General features: G+C 37.4%; 1 protein-coding gene across 3 annotated transcripts in view; it reads right to left on the minus strand.

Annotated features, from left to right (window-relative positions):
• Positions 1–23,190, minus strand: part of ARMC4 (armadillo repeat containing 4) — a 206,319-nt gene that overhangs the window by 103,726 nt on the left and 79,403 nt on the right. For all 3 annotated transcript variants that reach the window (XM_033208997.1, XM_033208995.1, XM_033208996.1), the window contains one exon: positions 10,212–10,326. In XM_033208997.1, coding sequence (XP_033064888.1) covers positions 10,212–10,326 — 115 coding nt within the window. The remainder of the gene's footprint in view (positions 1–10,211; positions 10,327–23,190) is intronic.

Raw genomic sequence — 23,190 nt, forward strand, 5'->3', positions numbered from 1 at the left:
ATTGTCTCTTCTCTCCATCCACACTGCCATGGTGTTAGGTCAAATTTTAATCATTTTCATCTGAACTACCGTAATAGCCTAATTTGTCACCCACTCTTACATGGCTAATTTTCTAATTAGCCATGTGGCTTACATCACTTCCTTGTTGATGATTCTTCAAATGTTTGTGTTGCCTCAATGATAAATGCATACAAGAGAGGGCAGTTCTTGGTGAGAGATGTGATCAAGCAGAGATCTTTTTCAGGAGCCTGTCCTTCCCTCGAGATAAGCAAGAAGGCGGCTAGAGGCAAGGAGTATTCAGAGGGTAGGTGAAGTTCAATAGAAATGGAACAGGAAGTAGCTCTTTTGGGAGCCTTGGATCTGGTTTAGACCTTGGGGACAAGAGCAAAGAGAGAGGTGGGCTGAGTCATATTTTAGGCTGCTTGCATAGGAGACCAGCCAGATATTCAAGAAAGAAAGCCTATGTGAAAATAATGAATATGAAAATACTGAAAAATCTTTTAAGCCCAATAATAGATCATTAGATTTAGAGTTGAAATTTATAAGAAGACAGAACACACTTTACATATAACAACAGCACTAAGCAGAAATAATATCTATCAAAATGGCAACTCACCAATGATAACATTAAATTTGACATTTAAATATAGATTTTCAATGACCATTGAGAGTTAATCAGTATCTATAACATCCTTTTCTAGGAAAGGGAAAGGACTTTAGTTATTATTATATTAGTTATAATTATTTAGCCTTATTCATGTTAGTATTCATCCTTTCTACTAAATTTGTGGTTTTGCCAAATATATTTTCAGTTTCCAAAAAAATCCGTTTTAAGCCTACGAATTTTTAATAACGGTGTTTAGTAATAACCCTTAGGTGTTTCTGAAAATAATAGTTTTTAAATTATTTCATTCCTTACATTATCTCTGTTTCTTCTGAAGTCAGTTCTGCTAGTTCATGTGGGTGTGTGTCTTTACCATGGTTAGTATTCCTTAAATATATAGTGATCTTTGATTGTTTAAATTTATGAATGAAGGGCTGGGCTGATTAGTGAAAGTGACTAATGAAGACTATCCTTCAAGGATTTGTATCAGTCTTTCCCCAGTTGGCTTCTTTCTTTCTCTGTAAACAATATTATTTAAATTTGGCACTTTAAAAAATATATTTGAACTTTAATAGGAATTATATATCTATTTCTGCAAGTTTTTATTTTGTTCAATATATTTGTGATATATATTGATATTAATGAATACATTGCCAAAATACATTGATTTTTCGCTGCTGCAATGTATAACGTAGTGTGATTCCTGTAAAGATTTGAGATCTTTTTAATTTTTTGGCTGTGATAACAAATGATTCTATTAATGGGTTTATAATAGGTCTCCTCTATTCCAAACACACATTACGATTCACTTTTTTAAAAAATTATATTTAGGATGGTATTTAGAGTCAAGTTAAATTTATTGTAGAACTATCCCTTCTATAAAAATATTCAGCAAGACCTGGGCAAGATGGCCAAATAGGAACAGCTCTGGTCTGCAGCTCCCAGTGAGATTGACGCAGAAAGCAGGTGATTTCTGCATTTCCAACTGAGGTACCCAGCTCATCTCACTGGGACTGGTTAGACAGTGGGTATAGGCCACGGAGGATGAGCAGAAGCAGGTTGGGGCGTCACCTCACCTGGGAAGCGCAAGGGGTCAGGGAAATCCCTCCCCTAGCCAAGGGAAGTGATGAGGGACTGTGCCATGAGGATCAGTACACTCTGGCCCAGATACTACACTTTTCCCACAGTCTTTGCAACCCACAGACCAGGAGATTCCCTCAGGTGCCCACACTACCAGGACCATGGGTTTCAAGCACAAAACTGGGCAGCCATTTGGGCAGACACTCAACTAGCTACAGGAGGGTTTTTTTTCATATCCCAGTGGCACCTGGAATGCCAGGAAGACAGAACTGTTCATTCTCCTGGAAAGGAGGCTGAAGCCAGGGAGCCAAGTGGTCTAGCTCAGCAGATCCCACTCCCACAGAGCCCAGCAACCTAAGATCCACTGGCTTGAAATTCTCGCTGCAAGCATAGCAATGTGAAGTCGTTCTGGCATGCTCAAGCTTGGTGCGGGAAGGGTGTCTGCCATTACTGAGGCTTGAGTAGGCGGTTTTCCCCTCACAGTGTAAACAAAGCCTTCAGGAAGTTCGAACTGAGCGGAGCCCAACGCAGCTCAGCAAAGCCACTGTAGCCAGACTGCCTTTCTAGATTCCTCCTCTCTGGGCAGGGCATCTCTGAAAGAAAGGCAGCAGCTCCAGTCAGGAGCTTATACATAAAACCCCTCATCTCCCTGGGAGAGAACACCTGGGGGAAGAGGTGGCTGTGGGCACAGCTTCATCAGACTTACACATTCCTGTCTGCTGGCTCTGAAGAGAGCAGTGGATCTCTCAGCACAGCGCTCAAGCTCTGCTAAGGAACAGACTGTCTCCTCAAGTGGGTCCCTGACCCCAGTGCCTCCTGAGTGGGAGACACCTTCCAGCAGGGGTCGACAGAAACCTCATATAGGAGAGCTCTGGCTGGCATTTGGCAGCTGCCCCTCTGGGACAAAGCCTCCAGAGGAAGGGACAGGCAGCAATCTTTGCTGTTGTGCAGCCTCTGCTCATGATACCCAGGCAAACAGGGTCTGGAGTGGGCCTCCAGCAACCTCGAGCAGACCTACAGCAGAGGGGCCTGACTGTTAGAAGGAAAACTAACAAACAGAAAGGAATAGCATCAACATCAACAAAAAGGACATCCACTCAAAATCCACATCCAAAGGTCACCAACATCAAAGACCAAAGGTAGATAAATCCACAAAGATGGGGAAAAACCAGCACAAAAAGGCTGAAAATTCCAAAAACCAGAATGTCTCTTCTCCTCCAAAGGATCACAACTCCTCATCAGCAAGAGAACAAAACTGGAAGGAGAATGAGTTTGATGAATTGACAGAAGTAGGCTTTAGAAGGTGGGTAATAACAAACTCCTCTGAGCTAAAGGAGCATGTTCTAACCCAATGCAAGGAAGCTAAGAACCTTTAAAAACAGGTTAGAGAAATTGCTAACTAGAATAATCAGTTTAGAGAAGAACAGAAATGACCTGATGGAGCTGAAAAACACAGCACAAGAACTTCAAGAAGCATACACAAATATCAACAGCCAAATCAATCAGGCGGAAGAAAGGTTATCAGATATTGAAGATCATCTTAGTGAAATAAACCATGAAGACAAGATTAGAGAAAAAAGAATGAAAAGCAACAAACAAAGCCTCCAAGAAATACGGGACTATGTGAAAAGACCAAACCTACTTTTGATTGGTGTACCTGAAAGTGATGCAGAGAATGGAACCAAGTTGGAAAACACTCTTCAGGATATTATCCAGGAGAACTTCCCCAACCTAGCAAGACAGGCCAACATTCAAATTCAGGAAATACAGAGAACACCACAAAGATACTCCTTGAGAAGAGCAACCCCAAGACACCTAATCATCAGATTCATCAAGGTTGAAATGAAGGAAAAAATGTTAAGGGCAGACAGACAGAAAGGTTGGGTTACCCACAAAGGGAAGTGCATCAGACTAACAGTGGATCTCTCTGCAGAAACCCTATAAGCCAAAAGAGAGTGGAGGCCAATATTCAACATTCTTAAAGAAAAGAATTTTCAACCCAGAGTTTCATATCCAGCCAAACTAAGCTTCACAAGTGGAGGAGAAATAAAATCCTGTACAGACAAGCAAATGCTGAGAGATTTTGTCACCACTAGGCCTGCCTTATGAGAGCTCCTGAAGGAAGCACTAAATATAGAAAGGAAAAACCAGTACCAGCCACTGCAAAAACATATCAAATTGTAAAGACTATCAACACTATGAAGAAACTACATCAACTAATGGGCAAAATAACCGGCTAGCATCAAAATGACAGGATCAAATTCACACATAACAACATTAACCTTTATTAAATGTAAATGAGCTAAATGCCCCAATTAAAAGACACAGATTGGCAAATTGGATAAAGATCAAGACCCATTGGTGTACTGTATTCAGAAGACCCATCTTGCGTGCACAGACAGACATAGGCTCAAAATAAAGGAATAGAGGAATGCTTACCAAGCAAATGGAAAGTAAAAAAAAAGCAGGGGTTGCAATCCTAGTCTAATAAAACAGACTTTAAACCAACAAAGATCAAAAAAGACAAAAAGGGGTACTACATAATGGTAAAGGGATCAATGCAACAAGAAGAGTTAACTACCCTAAATATATATGCATCCAGTACAGGAGCACTCAGATTCATAAAGCAAGTTCTTGGAGACCTACAAAGAGACTTATACTCCAACACAGTAATACTGGGAGACTTCAACACCCATTGTCAGTATTAGCCAGATCAACGAGACAGAAAATTAACAAGGATATTCAGGACTTGAACTCAGTTCTGGAACAAGCGAACCTAATAGACATCTACATAACTCTCCACCCCAAATCAACAGAATATACATTCTTCTCAGCATGGCATCACACTTATGCTAAAATTGACCACAAAATTGGAAGTAAAACACTCCCCAGCAAATGCAAAAGAACGGAAATTATAACAAACAGTCTCTCAGACCACAGTGCCATCAAATTAGAACTCAGGATTAAGAAACTTACTCAAAACCACACAACTAAATGGAAACTGAACATCCTACTCCTGAACGATACTGTGTAAATAACAAAATTAAGGCAGAAATAAATAAGTTCTTTGAAACCAATGAGACCACGACACAACATACCAGAATCTATGGGAAACAGCTAAAGTAGTGTTTAGAGGGAAATTTATAGCACTAAATGCCCACAGGGGAAAGCAGAAAAGATCTAAAATTGACACCCTAGCATCACAATTAGAAGAACTAGATAAGCAAGAGCAAACAAATTCAAAAGCTAACAGAAGACAAGAAATAACTAAGATCAGAGGAGAACTGAAGTGATACACAAAAAACCCTTCAAAGAATCAATGAATCCAGCAGCTGATGTTTTGAGAAGATTAACAAAATAAATAGACCACTAGCCAGACTAATAAAAAAGAAAAGAGAGAAGAATCAAATAGACACAATAAAAAATGATAAAGGGGAGATCACCACTGATTCCACAGAAATACAAACTACCATAAGAGAATACTATGAAAACCTCTATGCAAGTAAACTAGAAAATCCAGAAGAAATGGATAAATTCCTGGACACATACACCCTCCCAATTCTAAACCAGGAAGAAATCAAATCACAGATTAGACCAATAACAAATTCTAAAATTGAGGCAGTAATTAATAACCCATTAACCAAAAAAAGCCCAAGATCAGATGGATTCACAGCGGAATTCTACCAGAGGTACAAAGAGGAGCTGGTACCTGGTTTCCTTCTGAAACCATTCCAAACCACAGAAAAAGAGGAACTCCTCCCTGACTCATTTTTTGAGACCAGTATCATCCTCATACCAAAACCTGACAGAGACACAACAAAAAAAGAAAATTTCAGACCAGTATCCCTGAAGAACATCGATGCGAAAATCCTCAATAAAATACTGGCAAACCGAATCCAGCAGCACATCAAAAAGCTTATCCAACACCATCAAATCAGCTTCATCCCTGGGATGCAAGGCTGGTTCAACATATGCAAACCAATAAACGTAATCCACCACATAAACAGAACCAAGAAGAAAAACCACATGATTATCTCATTAGATGCAGAAAAGGCCTTCGATAAAATTCAACATTCCTTCATGCTAAAAACTCTAAATAAACTAAGTATATATGGAATGCATCTCAAAATAATAAGAGCTATTTATGACAAACCCACAGCCAATATCATACTCAATGGGCAAAAGCTGTAAGCATTCCCTTTGAAAACCAGCACAAGACAAGGATGCCCTCTCTCACCACTGCTATTCAATATAGTATTGGAAGTTCTGGCCAGGGCAATCAGGCAAGAGAAAGCAATAAAGGTATTCAAATAGGAAGAGAGGAAGTCAAATTGTCTCTGTCTGCAGATGACACGATTGTATATTTAGAAAACCACATTGTCTCAGCCTAAAATCTCCTTAAGCTGATAAGCAACTTCAGCAAAGTCTCAGGATACAAAATCAATGTGCAAAAATCATAAGCATTCCTATAGACCAATAATAGACAAAGAGAGAGCCAAATCATGAGTGAACTCCCATTCACAATTGCTACAAAGAGAATAAAATACCTAGGAATAGGACCATCTGAGGCCTCCAGTGCAATACCTCCTATTAGATACAGCTGAGGCCCCACCAATACATGCAAGAAACCCTTCTCCTCTGAAAAGCTGGTGTCCCAGGCCGTCTGTCATTTCCATGAGTTCTATGATCACACCAAGACAAGGGTGTCCACCCCACCAGGGAGACCACTGCCCCAACCAGAAAGACTTCCTGTGTCTCCTCTTCCTCTCCTCTGTGGTTCCCTTTAGAACTTCTCAAGATAATACAATCTATGTTTTCTCCAAATAAGAACTACCTTTTGCCCAAAATGGTATATGCAGACAACAATCAGAGGTTTGGAGTTTTAAAAAACTCTTTTGACCACTATGTTAACTATTCCCCAAACTGTTTCCTACTACAGAATGACCCACACCTCAGTTTAGCTCCTATCAGCTCTGTAAGCATAAATGACTTGGAAATTAACAATAGCTTTCCATGCAATGGGGCTCCTGCAATGTGGTGCACGTTCCTAAAGCCTTCCAGACTTTCTGTAAGAAGTGTGGCAAGCACCAACCCCAAAAAGTGGCACAGGACAAGAAGGGCAAGGATGCTGTGTATGCATGGGGAACATGGTATCATGGCAGGAAGCAGAGTGGCAATCTTGGGCTGAGCACTCAGGAGGCTGAGGCATCAGAATTGCTTAAGCCCAGCAGGTAGAGGTTGCAGTGAGCTGAGATCATGCCACTGCACTCCAGCCTGGGTGACAGAGTGAGACTCCATCTCAATAAATACAAAATATAAATAAAGAATTACAAAAAAATCCATCACTGCCTCTGAGATTTGATATGCCACCTTTATCATATACTAAATTCCCATTTGTACTTAGGTCTATTCTGTACTTTCTATCCTATTCCATTGGTCTGTCTGCCTGTTCACATGGTCAATGCCACACTGTTCTAAATACAGGGGCTTTATAGTTTGTTTTAATAGCCCATAGGGCTAGCCCCCCATTTTGTGTCACTATTCCAGCATGTTTATTTTCCATAGAAACTTTAGTATCAACTTACCAACTCCATGAAACAAAGCTTATTGGTATTTTTATAGGAATGGCATTCAATTTATTAATCAGCCTGGAGGGAATGGGCATCTTGATGATGAGTCCTGATAGCCAAAAACAAGGGATGTCTTCCCACTCTACATGCTTTTGTGTTTTCCAGAAGTATTTCCCCTTTATAGATTTTGCACATTTCTTAATAAGTTTGTCTCTAAATATTTAATCTTCTTTGTTGCTATTATACATGGGGTTTTCTGAAGACTCCTCACCTAAGTATTGTTTGTGTATATCAAGGCCATTGATTTCTGTAAGTAAGCTGATTTTCCAGAAAAAGGCTAAAACTACAAAGGAGATGGTGCCAAGGCTTGAGCACTGAGCCCAGCTGCAGATCTAAGACGATGCTGGCTATGAAGACATGCAAGCATTTTGAACTGGGAGGAGATATGAAGAGAAAGGGCCAAGTGATTCAGTTCTAAATTTCATCTTTTGTTTTATTATGAAGACAATAAAATCTTGAGGTTATGTTCAGTTCAAAAAAAGAAATGTATGATAAATTTTACACTGTAAATAAATTCTTTTTTGTGGGTGAAAAAAAATATCTAGGAATATAACTTACAAGGGATGTGAAGGACCTCTTCAAGGAGAACTGCAAACCACTGCTCAAGGAAATAAGAGAGGACACAAACAAATGGAAAAATGTTCCATGCTCATGGTTAGGAAGAAACAATATTGTGAAAATGGCCATACTGCCTAAAGTAACTTATACATTAAATGCTATCCCCATCAAGCTACCATTGGAGTTCTTCACAGAATTACAAAAGCTACTTCAAATTTCATATGTAACCAAAAAAGAGCCTATATATCCAAGACAATATTAAGCAAAAAGAACAAGGCTAGAGGCATCACACTTCCTGGCTTCAAACTATACTACAAGGCTACAGTAACTAAAACAGCATGGTACTGGTACCAAAACAGAGATATAGACCAATGGAACAGAGGTCTCAGAAATAATGCCACACAACAATCTAATCTTTGATAAACCTGAAAAAAACAAGAAATGGGGAAAGGATTCCCTATTTAATAAAAGGTGTTGGGAAAACTTGCTAGCCATATGCAGAAAACTGAAACTGGACCTCTTCCTTACATCTTATACAAAAATTAACTCAAGATGGATTAAGGACTTACATGTAAGGCCTAAAACCATAAAAACTCTAGAAGAAAACCTAGGCAATACCATCCAGGACATAGGCATGGGCAAAGCTTTCATGACTAAAACACCAAAAGCAATGGCAACAAAAGCCAAAATTGACAAATGGGATAGAATTAAACTAAAAAGTTCTGCACAGCAAAAGAAACTGCCATCAGAGTGAGCAGGCAACCTACAAAATGGGAAAAAATTTTTGCAATCCATCTGACAAAGGGCTAATATCCAGAATCTACAAGGGACTTAAACATTTACAAGAGAAAACAAACAACTCCATCAAAAAGTGGGGAAAAGATATGAAAAGACACTTCTTAAAAAAAGACATTTATGTGACCAACAAACATATGAAAAAAAGTTCATCATCACTGGTCATTAGAGAAATGCAAATCAAAACCACAATGAGATACCATCTCACACCAGTTAGAATGGCGATCACTAAAAAGTCAGGAAACAACAGATGCTGGAGAGGATGTGAAGAAATAGAAATGCTTTTACACTGTTGGTGGGAGTGTAAATTAGTTCAACCATTGTGGAAGACAGTGTGGCAATTCCTCAAGGATCTAGAACCATGAATACCATTTTACCCAGCAATCCCATTACTGGGTATATACCTAAAGGATTATAAATCAGTCTACTATAAAGACACATGCACATTTATATGTTTATTGCAGCACTACTTGCAATAGCAAAGACTTGGAACCAACCCAAATGCCCATCAATGATAGACTGGATAAAGAAAAGGTGGCATATATACACCATGTAATACTATGCAGCCATAAAAAAGGATGAGTTCATGTCCTTTGCAGGGACATGAATGAAGCTGGAAACCATCATTCTCAGCAAACTAACACAGGAACAGAAAACCAAACGCTGTATGTTCTCACTCATAAGTGGGAGCTGAACAATGAGAATGCAATGGACACGGAAAGAAACATCACACACTGGGGCCTGTCAGATGGTGGGGGACTAGGGGAGGAATAGCATTAGGAGAAATACCTAATGTAGATGATGGGTTGATGGGTGGAGCAAACCACCATGGCATGTGTATAGCTATGTAACAAATGTGCACATTCTACACATGTATCCCAGAACTTAAAGTATAATTTAAAAAAATATTCAACAGGCAGAAATAACTTCAGCAACAAGGATCTTAAAGGGCAATCTCTAAACCTATAGAAAAAATGTTAAGAGAAATAAGCTGAAAAGTGATCTTCAAAGAAAATAATAAAATTTACAAATCAAGGGCTAAAATTGATTTCAGAAACTTCTGGTCTCCTCTTTTTAGTGACAGATAAGAAAAGTAAGTCATTGACATCATGTGACCTTTTCAAAGCAACACAGAACATAGTGCTCTCTCACTGCAGGCTGTAACAAGAGAAGCAGTCATGTCTCCCCAGAGGCTGCGCTCTCTCTACATAGCAGGTAAATGCAGACAATTTCCTTATCCCTCAAGAGACAAGAACAGTCAACTTGTCCTCACTCTGATTTACCTGAGATGCTTGCTTCCATTGCACCAATCAGCTAGAACTTGGCAAGCACTGCCATCTTTGGCTAGTTTTGCTTTGCATTTTAAAACTGACCAGAAAAAAGGCAATGCTCCAAAATTATTTTGGCATAAACATTGTGCAACACTCTCTCCCACCAGATAAATCTGACTTATAATAAGTAAAAAGCAATTAGTAACCTGTGGTGGCATTTTTCAGTATAGTATTAGAGATTCTAGAAGAGACTGACTTGCAGTCCGTTCTTACCTTTGCATTTTCGATGCATGGACAGAGTGCCCACGCTGCGCTGGCCTTCACGTCTGGGTGAGGATTTTTCAGCAGGGACCACAACAAACGAACTCCATCTAAGCGATCAATTATGCTATCATGGAACCCAAAATCATGATATAAACTGTCATTAATATGTGAAGACAAACATTTTAATGACCCACTTATTTACACAATTTTAATTATTTTTTTCAACTTCTGATATTTTGCTTAGTTTTTTTTTTTTTTGCAAAACTTCATCAACAGTAGAGAGGTAACATGCTGAATTGTCAGCCCTCTGATTTCAGTTTTAAATCCATTACACAAAAAACAAGCTGCATGATGATTCACATCAACTGAAAATCAAGCCATGTAATTTTTTAATTAGCTGTACACAGACTGTTACCTAAATGTAAAAATACTAGTTTCTTTCATATAGTAACATCTAAATACTTTCCAAAACAAATATTTATGCCTCAAAACTGTGCCGTTACCTTTTTTATTTGGTCCATGTTTAATTGACTTACCTTACTGTATGACATATTTTAAACGCTTTCAGTCCTAATCTAGCATTAGGAATTAAAATCATTACACCACAGTGCATCCTTTGTTGGGCATGAATAACACGTAACTTGTTTTCCATGTGCACCCTTCCCAGCAAGACTAACATTGCAGACTGTGTTATAATTACTTAAACACACTGTAATCAAAATAGCTTCATGACTAGCTGAAAAATGAATTATCATCAGAGCTATCTCTACACCATCTGTCTTCTGTTTATATATCAATCAGTCCAGGAGCATAACCTCGCAGTAAGGTCCACTGGGTACTCACAGCAGAGAAGAAGGCCAAACAAAACTTAATAACCTTTACAAACATGGCTTTCTTCAGAAAGGTATATTAAACTCAAAGCAGATGAAAAAAGATAAAGGACATCGAAATTCCTTTGATTTTTAATCTCAAGTTGAATTAAACACACGTAGTATTGAGCCACAGATAGAATAAATACTAGCTTAAAATGCCATTCAAATTCTTCCTTGAAAATTGACATAAAAACATCTAGATGTCTTGATTATCTTAGATGAGTTTACCAGGGGGGAAAAATCGTATTATTCCAAAGTTTTCAAGTAGGAGATCAGTTTTGCATAACCTTATAAAATTGGTGATGCTGACAAAGAGCATTGAAAAACCCTGGTGATGCAAATAGCCTATATCAGGATAAAAACAGTCTTAAAAAAGGACTTCTAATAAGAAAAAATACACTGAAAAATTATTTTAAAGTAAAGCTTAAGTAAATAGATTCTCAAATCTGAAACTTTCATACCATGCTGAGAGAAAGCAAAGTTTTATTTCTCAATTAATGGAAACTCTAAAGAAACATACTGGCACTTCACAATGAAGAATTTGCTTTTCAAATTTAAACTGAAAAGTCATATTGCCTTCCATATGCTACTTAAAATATAACTAATGCTGATCTCTGAGCCTCTATTTTTTTCATATAAAATGTCATAATGAACAACAGTGAATAATGGTCTGCCCTATCTTCTTGTAAATTTCACAGCAAACTTGGCATTAGTGATATGTAACTGTATACTGCTGGCCAGAAATAACTTGTCATTACAGTGGAAGTCATTTGGATGGGACAAATTTGCAATTTTAAAAAAAAGGATCGTTCAATACTGGACATAATTTCACAATTAACTTTAAATTATAGACAAAATTTCACAACTACAAAAATTCACTATAATTGTAAAATTAGATCTACAATGTAAAATGGTAAATATAATTTACCATTTTCAACCCAAACCCTACTTAGTTCATCAGCTACTTAGTTATAACGAGTGAGGATTTTGGTCCCATTACTGGTATCTTAAAAGAAGACTCAGGGGCAGGGCCCAGTGACTCACACCTGTAATCCCAACAGTTTGGGAGGTGAGGGCAGACAGATCACTTGAGGTCAGGAGTTCAAGACCAACCTGGCCAAAGTGGCTAAATCCTGTCTCTACTAAAAATACAAAAATAAATCAGGCATGGTGGCATGCACCTGTAGTCTCAGCTACTCAGGAGGCTGAGGCAGGACAATCGCTTGAACCCAGGAGGCGGAGGTTGCAGTGAGCCGAGATTGCACCACTGCACTCCAGCCTGGGTGACAGAGTGAGTCTTCATTTGGGAAAAAAAAGAATCAGAACAGTACAGAATGATAACTTCCTATGACAAGAACATGATTGAAAAACATTTGCCACCACAGGAACTAACAAAGTCAGGAGTAGTAAACTTCAGAGTTTAACTTTATCCCTTCCATCTCCCTCATCCTCTGCATGAACTCATTTATTGCTAAATTTTACTTCATAATAACTTAAGTATCTGCCCATTTCCCTGTTTTGTATTTGAGCACCCAAATCCCAGTCTTTACCATTTCATCTCAGGATCATTGTGTGGGAGAATAACTTGGTTTTGTGTCTTCAGTTTTTCTCAATTTCAATCCATCTTACAAATCCCTGCAAATTAATCTTCCTAAAGACACTTTTAGGGTTTCTGCAATAGCTCCTTGAGAGCAGGGTGCCAGGGATATTCATTCTGTTCATGACACTAGCTAGCACATTTAATCAGCGCTTGTTAAACAATTCACAACCCAAAGATCACTCCTGGGGAAAAAAGTCTCCAATGGCCTCCCGTTGCCTTCATGGTATTAAGCTGCAATTCCAAAGTTCGGTATTTAAATTTTTTAGGGAGCTGGAATTTCTCATAAGACTCCTTGACTATTTACTAAACACTAAGTACTAGGCATACAGAAATAACTGATATACTTGGGTCAGAAACGGTGGCTCACGCCTGTAATCCTAACACTTTGGGAGGCCAAGGTGGGTGGATCGCATGAGCTCAGGAGTTCAAGACTAGCCCAGGCAACAAAGGACCCTGTCTCTACAAAAAATACAAAACAAACAAACAAACAAACAAAAATTGGCCAGGCATGGTGGCGCATGACTCTAATCTCAGCTACTTGGAAGGCTGAGGTAGGAGGATGACTTGAGCCCAGGAATCGGAGGTTGCAGTGAACCCAGATTGCACCACTGCACTCTAACCTGGATGACAGAGCCAGACCCTGTCTCAAAAACAAACAAACAAACAAAATGGATACAGTCAATTCTCATCAGGGGAAGTTATGTTCTATCAAGTCACTGCAAACCTTAGATGAACAAATACTGAACTACTGCTCCTAGGGTATATATAAAGTGGGTTCCCATGAGCCACTGGTCAGAACATTTTCATCAACCAATCAATGTATAACGTTGTTTCACGTGTATTTCTCTTTAAAGACACCTTATTTGGTACAGATTGTTGAATCATGAATATTGGACTTATGGCCAACAGCTCTATAACTTGTGCCTGAACGGCATTTAGGGAATACACAGATTTTTTCCAAAAGGAACATCGCAACCTTTCTGCACTTAGGAACACTGGGCAGCACTTCAGCACTATGCTTAGGGACCATATTAAAACAGCAAAATCACCATCTGAGAGCACAGACTGTGAAAAATGTGGCACTAAACAGACTGCCAAATGGACGAGCTATTCAGTGTGAGAGCTGGAACGAAAAGTCAAAATGTTACCTTTTTGGACCTCAGCAGAGAACATGTGCACCAGGTGACTCAAAATGTGTCCCTGAATTTTGTCAAAAGCCTTTTCTGCATCTATTGAGATAATCATGTGGTTCTTGTCTTTGGTTCTGTTTATATGCTGGATTACGTTTATTGATTTGCGAACGTTAAATCAGCCTTGCATCCCAGGGATGAAGCCCACTTGATCATGGTGGATAAGCTTTTTGATGTGCTGCTGAATCCGGTTTGCCAGTATTTTATTGAGGATTTTTGCATCGATGTTCATCAGGGATATTGGTCTAAAATTTTCTCTTTTTGTTGTGTCTCTGCCAGGCTTTGGTATCAGGATGATGTTGGTCTCAAAGGATTATAAATCATGCTGCTATAAAGACACATGCACACTTATGTTTATTGCGGCACTATTCACAATAGCAAAAACTTGGAATCAACCCAAATGTCCATCTGTGACAGACTGGATTAAGAAAATGTGGCACATATACACCATGGAATATTATGCAGCCATAAAAAAGGATGAGTTTGCATCCTTTGTAGGGACATGGATGCAGCTAGAAACCATCATTCTTAGCAAACTATCACAAGAAGAGAAAACCAAACACCGCATGTTCTCACTCATAGGTGGGAACTGAACAATGAGATCACTTGGACTTGGGAACAGGAACATCACACATCGGGGCCTATCATGGGCAGGGCGTAGCGGGGAGGGATTGCATTGGGAGTTATACCTGATATAAATGACGAATTGATGGATGCTGATGAGTTGATGGGTGCAGCACACCAACATGGCACAAGTATACATATGTAACAAACCTGCACGTTATGCACATGCACCCTAGAACTTAAAGTATAATTAAAAAAAAAAAAATGTGTCCCTGCTTTGCATGTGTCCAGGAATGACAGCGCAACTGATGTGACTACTGATTTAGGGGTTATAAATAAAGTTTAGAGAGTATATGAATTCGTCAACTCAGAATCTGCAAATAATGTGGACTGACTGTGTTTTAATTGACCATTGGGAAACTACAGTCTCGTGAGGGTGATAAACAGACCATTATAATCTGTAATAAATACTGCAATAAATGGAGCACGGAGTTTCACATGACCACAGACAGAAGACACCAGTTTACTCACAGACCACAGAGATTCTCCCCCTGTTATACTTTTCAACTATAGTTGTTTCCCAGTCATCTCCATATTTTACTTAATAATCCATCACTTAAGGTCTACAAAAAAACCTCTTTCACAAATCCTTTGGCATCTTCCTCCTTTATTAAGTTTCTTTTTAATTTTGCTCTCCCTTTACCTGCACCTCATACCACATTACTTTGCCTTGTAGTCATGTGTTGTGTGCTTCTTATCTCCCAAATTACCATGTAATCTCCATGATAGCAGGAATTCTGTGTTTCCCACCACACTCCCAGCAGGCTACCACACCAGCGAATATTGGTGAAATGGATCTGAAATTTGCTTACTCTTCTTCAATGAATCAAAAATCTCTCCCAACACAAGTACATTCCTCCTTAAACCTCATACTTGCAAAATACATCTTCAAATTCTAAATGTAAGCAGTAAAGTTTTCATTTGAAGTTATCTCTAAGTGGAAAGTGTATTTTCTCAGAATTTCTTGACAACTTCATTGCTTTCTGCATATACAGTGATGGGCTTATAGGTGGTGTTAATTTATACCACTATCCATTTTCAACAGGTCTACCCCTTACATAGTTCTCTTACTTGATTAGCATCTTGCTCTGAATTCATTTCCAGCAGTATGGTAGCTCTTCTCATTTTGTATAGCAATAGAATCCTACATTAATTTCTTGACATTATAAAAACAAAACTGAATTACATGCTTTCAAGATCTTCAGCTATATCCCAGAAATCAAACTGCCTGGCTGGCAAAATAACAGCTCTAGAAAGATGAATCCATGTACGTATTTTTGGTTATTTAAAAAAAATAAACAAACCAAAAAGATGCAGCTGCTTGCTCTGTTTCTCAGGCTCTTGTTATATTAACATTTTCCAGGACTGCTATGAAGTTTGGCTGGCTCGCCTGCCCATTGAGGCCACATATATGAACAAATGTGAACAGTTTGTGCCCATACTGTGGGCACAGGCAAGATTGCAGGGTTTCTTTCTGGCAATATCAACATATCTATTTTGAAACCATAATTTTTCATGTTTTCTAAAAACTTCACAGTATTTGCTGAAAATTACACTAATAAATATTATTGAATGACAGTGGCTCAAACTAAGTGTGGTTTGCTTAAAAGAACATGACGTTCTTAAACCACAACATTAAAAGATGCGACTGTCATCTACAAGTTTTGAAACCAAGTTGGCAATTCAATAAAATGGGAAACATAAATGTATGTCAGAATTAAAATGATCATCCCTGGGAAAAACAGATTAGAAGAGAATTTTACCTTTAAAAAAATCCTTAAGGTTTTTTACATTTCTGCCTCTATGTGTTATTCCAAAGAGGCTATGGGATAATAAATTTGGAGAAAAGATGTGAATGTGGCAGTCTTGGGAAAAGTATGTCAGAAATTCTTTGGCCTTTGGAAAGCAGGAAGATAGTCTATGCTTTTATACTTGGTATAAGCAATATGATTAGAAAGACTCTAGAAACCTTTCTTGTCAGAAAAATTATTCATCATATAGTAAATATGTTTTTCCCTCTTTTTCTAAACTTTTATTTTAGCTTCGGGGCTACATGTGCAGGTTTGTTACACAGGTAAATTCCATGTCACGGGGTTTGGTGTACAGATTATTTTGTTACCCAGATAATAAGCATGCACCTGATAGGTAGTTTTTCAATCCTCACCCTCCACCCACCCTCCACCTTCAAGTAGGCCCTGGAGTGTGTTGTTTCCTTCTTTGTGTCCATGTGTACTCAGTGTTTGCTTCCCACTGACAAGTGAGAACATGCGGTATTTGGTTTTCTATCCCTCCATTAATTTGCTTACGGTAATGGTCTCCAGCTGTATGCATGTTGTTGCAAAAACAATTACAACAAAATAAAAATGAACAAATGAGACCTAATTACACTAAAGACAGCTTTTGAGTAAACAGATAAACCCACAGAATGGGAGAAAATATATGCAAACTATGCATCTGACAAAAATCTAATATCCACAATCTATAAGGAACTTAAATTAACAAGCAAAAACTGAATTACCCCATTGAAAAGTGGTCAAAGCACATGAACAGATCCGTCTCAAAAGAAGACATACACGCGGCCAGCAAGCACATTGAAAAATGTTCAACATCACTGATCATTAGAGAACTGCAAATGAAAACCACAAGGAGATACCATCTCACATCAGTCAGAATGGCTATCATGACAAAGTCGAAAAATAACAGATGCTGTACAAGGTTGTGGAGAAAAGGGAAAATAATTCAAAACCTGAATTATTTTTCCTATAATTTGCATTGTAGGAATGCAAATTAGTTCAGGCACTGTGGAAAGCAGTTCGGAGATTTCTCAAAGAACTTAAAACAATGAACATTCAACCCAGCAATCCCATTATTAGGTATAAACCCAAAGGAATATAAATCACTCTACCATAAAGATACATGCATGTCTTTGTTTACTGCAGCAAAATTCACAGTAGCAAAGACATAGAATCAATCTAAATGCCCATCAATGGTAGACTGGATAAAGAAAATGTATATATACACCATGGAGTACTATGCAGCCATATAAAAGAATGAGATCAAACAATAAATACTAAGTGAGAGCCAATTATATCCCATGCATTGCAACACATCAAGAGACACAAAACATCTAGTTGTCCAACTTTTAAGCAGTGCTAAAAGTTGTCCAACTTTTAGCAATGCTGAGTTAGCAATGCTGAATTTAATTATGCTGGTGACCACCAGATCTTTCCATTGTAAAGATGCCATTTTTTCTTTTCATTGTATAACAATCTGTGGGGTCATATTGTGTCACCCTGAGAAAGTCCTATTCCAACAATCATTCCCTATTTTAAGTTTTAGCATCCATTCATTATCCTTGCCTAAAATAATTATTTTATTGGGAGTTGTAAAATAGTGATTTTTCTAATTCTGTTTATTTTCTCAATTTGTTACTTGGCATTATTCTATGAAAAAGAGCTTTTCTTTCATTAACTACAGCTCAGTTACAGTTCCTCCATACAGGCAGAATAAATGTTTAATCTGTTCCCTTTAATGACCAATTTGTGGTTATCTCCTCTGTAGGCAAAGGAGAAATATAGCATTTCCATTATTTATAAACATGGATGTATGTGTGTGTATATATATATGTGTGTGTATAAATATGCATGTATACACATACTTTATATATGTATACAAAGTAGAAATGCTATATTTGAAAACTACAGTATTAGAAATGAAGAATTCATTAGATGGGCTTAACAGTAAACTAGACACAGAAGAGAAAGGGATCTGTGAATTCAAGGCAATAAAATATATCCAAACAGAAAAACAGAAAAGCCTGACCTTTCCTCCTTTGAAAAAGAAGTAACAGAGTTCAGTCTCTGTGAAATATTATTAAATGAAACAACATATGTGTGATTGGAATACCAAGAAGAGGACAGAGAGAGAAAAGGACCCAAGAATATCTGTGAAGGCAATAATCGCAATCTTCTCCAAAACTGATGACAGACATTAATCCATAGGTCCAAGAAGCTCAGTAAACCCTAAATGAAAGTAAAAACCACAATATAAATGAAAGTAAAACCACACTTACACACATCATAATCAAATGGCTGAAACCCAAAGGTAAAAAGGCAATCTTAAAAGCAACCAAAAAAAAAAAAAAAATACATGTGGCTTAGTCCCTTCAGGCTACAATAACAGAATGCCATAGGCTGGGTGGCTTGTAAACAATACACATTTATTTCTCACAGTTCTGGAGGCTGGGAGGTCAAAGATAAAGGCAGACAGATTCAGTGTCTAGTGAGGGCCTGCTTACTGGTTCATAGACAACCATATTTTCACCTTAACTTCACATGGTAGAAGGGGCAAAGGAGCTCTCTGGGGACTCTTTTAAAGGGCATTAATTTCATTCATGAGGCCTCTACCCTCATGTCCTAATCACTTCCCAAAAGTCTCAGCTCTAAATTTGCTCACAATGGGGATTAAGTTTCAACATGTAAATGTGAGGGAACAGTACACATAGCACAGTAGTTATAGGGAATTATGACATGATTGAATTCAGACTTCTCGTAAGAAACAGTGAGGGCAAGAAGACAATAGAATGGCATTTATAAAATGCTAGAAGAAAAAGAACTGTCAACCTAGACTTCTGTGTCCAGTGAAAACATCCTTCAAAAGGGATAGTAAATCCCCTTGCCTTAGCCCTAAAGTCAGTAAGTAGAGCACAGCAAAGCCACTGTGTGGGGCAGAACAAAGTAGTCATCCATGATATTGCCAGAAAGAAACTCTATGACCTTAACCATGCCTACAATATGGCACAAACTGTTCACGTTTGTTCATATATATGGACTCAATTGGCAGGTGAGCCAACAAGGTTGCTTTAATGGTCCAGCATGGAGTGTTAGAGCACAAGAAGGATGAGGAGAGAATCTTTCTAAGTGTAGGGAGAAACAGTCACAAGATATTAGAACCTAAATAGAGTGACTGAAGCAATCTTTAGTGGTGCAACCCAATGCGGGAAGCAGAACTCTGGCAGAATAAGGTGAATATCCTCATTGAGAATCAGCCGGTATGTGGGGACAGAGATTGAAAAGTGTGAAAGAAAGTGCCAATATAGTGGAGCAGCGTGGCACAAGAGGTCAAAAGCTGAGCAGGGTGAGGAGGGCAGACATACTAGGGGAAGGTGGCCTAACATGGTGAACTAGAGCCTGAATGGAGTGAAGAGAACATTTTGGTAGCTGGGTAATCCAGTATGGTAAATCAGAACCAGCACAGGGTGAGGAGAGCATCTACAAAGGGGAGGAGGTGGGGATGCTTGGTGAATGAAAGCTTGGTTACATACAGGGAAATTGATCAAATAAGTAAGGACAGTAAGAACAGAAGTCAGTTTCTCACTGTCAATGAAGAGAATTATAAATACAGTTGACCCTTGAATAACATGGATTTGAGCTCTGTGGGACCACTTACATGTGAATTTCCTTCACCTCTGCCACCCCTGAGACAGCAAGGCCAACACCTCTTCTTCCTCCTCCTCCTCAGCCTGATCAACATGAAAACAACCAAGATGAAGACCTTTATGATGATTCACTTCCACTTAATGAATAGTAATTATATTTTCTCTTCCTTAGAATTTTCTTTATAATATTTTCTTTTCTCTAGCTTACATTATTGTAAGAAATCAGTATATAACATACAAAATACATGCTAATTGTTTATGTTATTGGTAAGGCTTCTGGTCAACAGTAGGCTATTAGTAGCTAAGTTTTGGGGAAGCCAAAATTATACACAGATTTTTGACTGCATGGAGGGTTAGTGTCTCTAACCCCTGTGTTGTTCAAAGGACAACTCTAGGGAGAGAAAACTAGAAATAAACAAATCTATAGTCATGACTGAAAATTTTCACACCCCTTTCTGAGGAATTGATAAAATAAAATTTAAAAAATGGTAAAGATAGAAAAGACTGAAAAACACACTTAACCAATTTAACTTAATCAACGTTTAAAAACATTGCAGACAACTACTGCAGAATACACAGTTTTCTCTCAGTGCAAACGGAATATTGATAAATACAGACCAGATGGCTGAGTCGTAAAGCCAAATATGAAAGAACTGAAATCACATATAATATCATCCCTGACCTTGTGGTTTTAAACTAGAAATCAATAACAACATGGGATCTGGAAAATAACCAGTTTTAGAAATTAAGCAGCACTTGCAAATAATCCCTGGGTCCAAGGTAAATCACATAAAAAATAGAAACCATTTTGAATTAAATAAAAATGAAATCACAACTTATGTTTGTGGGATTGAGGCTAACACTGTGCTTAAAGAAAAATATTACATATTTTTATTATGTACGAAATACATACGAAACATGTATGGACGAAAGAGTGAAACTCTGCCTCAAAAAAAAAAAAAAAAGAAAAAGAAAAAAAGAAAACAACAACAAATAAAAGAACTTTATATCTAGCATATATATATAATATATATGAAAAGAAAACAATAAAATAACTTTATATCTAAAATAAATAAAATAAAATGAGCATATTTCTTGAGAAACACAAATTACCAAAACTGACCCAAGAAGGAATTGAAAACCACATAGTGCCATATCTTTAAGTAAATTGAATTTGTAATTTCAAAAACTAATTAAAAAGGAATGTTTTTCACAAAGAAAACTCCAACTTAGATAATTTTGCTAAGTGAATTATGTCAATATTCAAGAAAAAATAATCCTACACAAAATCTATCAGAAAATAAAGAGAAAAAATAATTTCTCAACTTGCCCTATAAGGCCTACATAACCCTGATACTAACACTGATAAAGATATTGCAAGGAAAGAAAACTATACACCGACATATCTCATGAACATAAACACAAAATATAAAATATCAGCAACTTGAACACAAGAATGCATGAAAAAGGTAACGCAACATGATCAGAGTGATTTTATCCAAGGAATGGAAGGTTGGCTCATCCTTCCAAAACAAATCAAGGTAAGTCACTTTATTAATACAACAAAAGAAAAATCATCCGATCATCTCAATAGATATAGAAGAGCATCGTATAAAATTCAAAAATCCATTTTTATTAAAATGTAAGTCTCACAGCAAACTAGGAATAGAAAGAAACTTTTGCAATCTGATAAAACATCTACAAAAACCTACCGCTAACATCACGCTTAAAAACGGAATGCTTTCTCCCAGATTAGGTACAGAACATATATATTTGCACTCACTTGATTGTAACAGAGGTCTTGGCCTGCTTAATAAAGCACACACAAAAAAGAAATAACAGGCATAAGGATTGTGGGGGGAAGTGAACTGTCATTATTTGCAGACTATGGATTTCTACATGTAGAAAACCCTATGGTATCTACACGAAAAATTAGAAAAAATAAAGTTAGCAAGTTTGTCAGCATACATAAAGGTATATTCAAAATTTAATTACATACCCATTACTTGTAACAAACAAGTGGCAAAATATTAAAAATGATTATCAATCACAAAACCACAAGTAAGTAGATAACTAGAAAAAGTATAAAGCAAAATGTGCAATACTCTACATTGCAACTACAAGGTATTGCTGACAGAAATGGAAGACCCAAATAAATGGCAATATATACCTTATTAATGGATCGACATTCTCAATATCATTAAGATTTCCATTTTCCTTAAATTAGTTCAGAAATAGACCCATTCATTTACAGTCACTTGAATTTCAACTGAGATACCAAGATAATCAAATGAAAAATTGTGTTTTCAATAAACGGTACTGGGACAAATGGATACTGTATGAAACAATTAATTTTGACTCCCTTTCAAGCCATCCTTAAAAACTAGTTTGATCACAGACAGGACAGAATCCCACGAACCTTAAAGGACAATTGAAAACCATATTAAAGATTTCTGCTCAAAAGGAAATCTTAATGCTTATTGGGGAAAAATTACTCCACAGTACATATATCTAATAATGCAAACGTATTCAGAATATGTAATGGACTGCAACAAAAGAGAAGCAATCCAATTAAAAATGGGCAAAAGACTTTAACAGGCCACAAAACAATATATACAAGTTGGTAATAAAGATATGGAAAGTTACTCAATATCATTAGTTATCAGAAAAATGAAAATGAAATCTACAATGACATACCATTTCATCCTATTGGAATGACTAAATTTTTTTTAAAAAGACTGACAGCACTAAGTATTGGCACTGGTAGGAGTGTAAAATCGTATAATCACTTTTGTGTACTATTTGGAAGTTGTTAGTAAAGTGAAACGCGTACTCTGTGATGACTCAGAAGTTCCAGTGCAAGAATATGCAATTCTAACCTATAGTGACGGAAATAAAAAAGTGGTTGCTTAGAGTGGGCATGAAAATTGATTGAAACATAACATGAGAAAACTTTCCTGGATGAAGGACATGTTTTATAATTACTTTTGCCTGCTGGTTATATGGCTGTATACAATTATGAAAACTCACTAAACAATTAAGTGTAAAAATAACCCGTAATTTAGAACAAAATGTCAGACAAAACACTTTATGCTTTCATTCAAATACACTCCAAATAGAAACAAAACCAAGCTGCAGTTTATAGAGATGCATTCTCAAGTATAAAATTATGAAAAAGAAGCAAGATCCTAATTACAATAAAGGCAAAAAAAGGAGTCATCCCCAGAGTAAAGAAAGGTGGCATTTGGGTGGGCTGTGAGGACAG

The sequence above is a fragment of the Trachypithecus francoisi genome, unplaced genomic scaffold (genome assembly GCF_009764315.1).
Source record: "Trachypithecus francoisi isolate TF-2019V2 unplaced genomic scaffold, Tfra_2.0 Lachesis_group9, whole genome shotgun sequence".
Classification (NCBI taxonomy): domain Eukaryota; kingdom Metazoa; phylum Chordata; class Mammalia; order Primates; family Cercopithecidae; genus Trachypithecus; species Trachypithecus francoisi.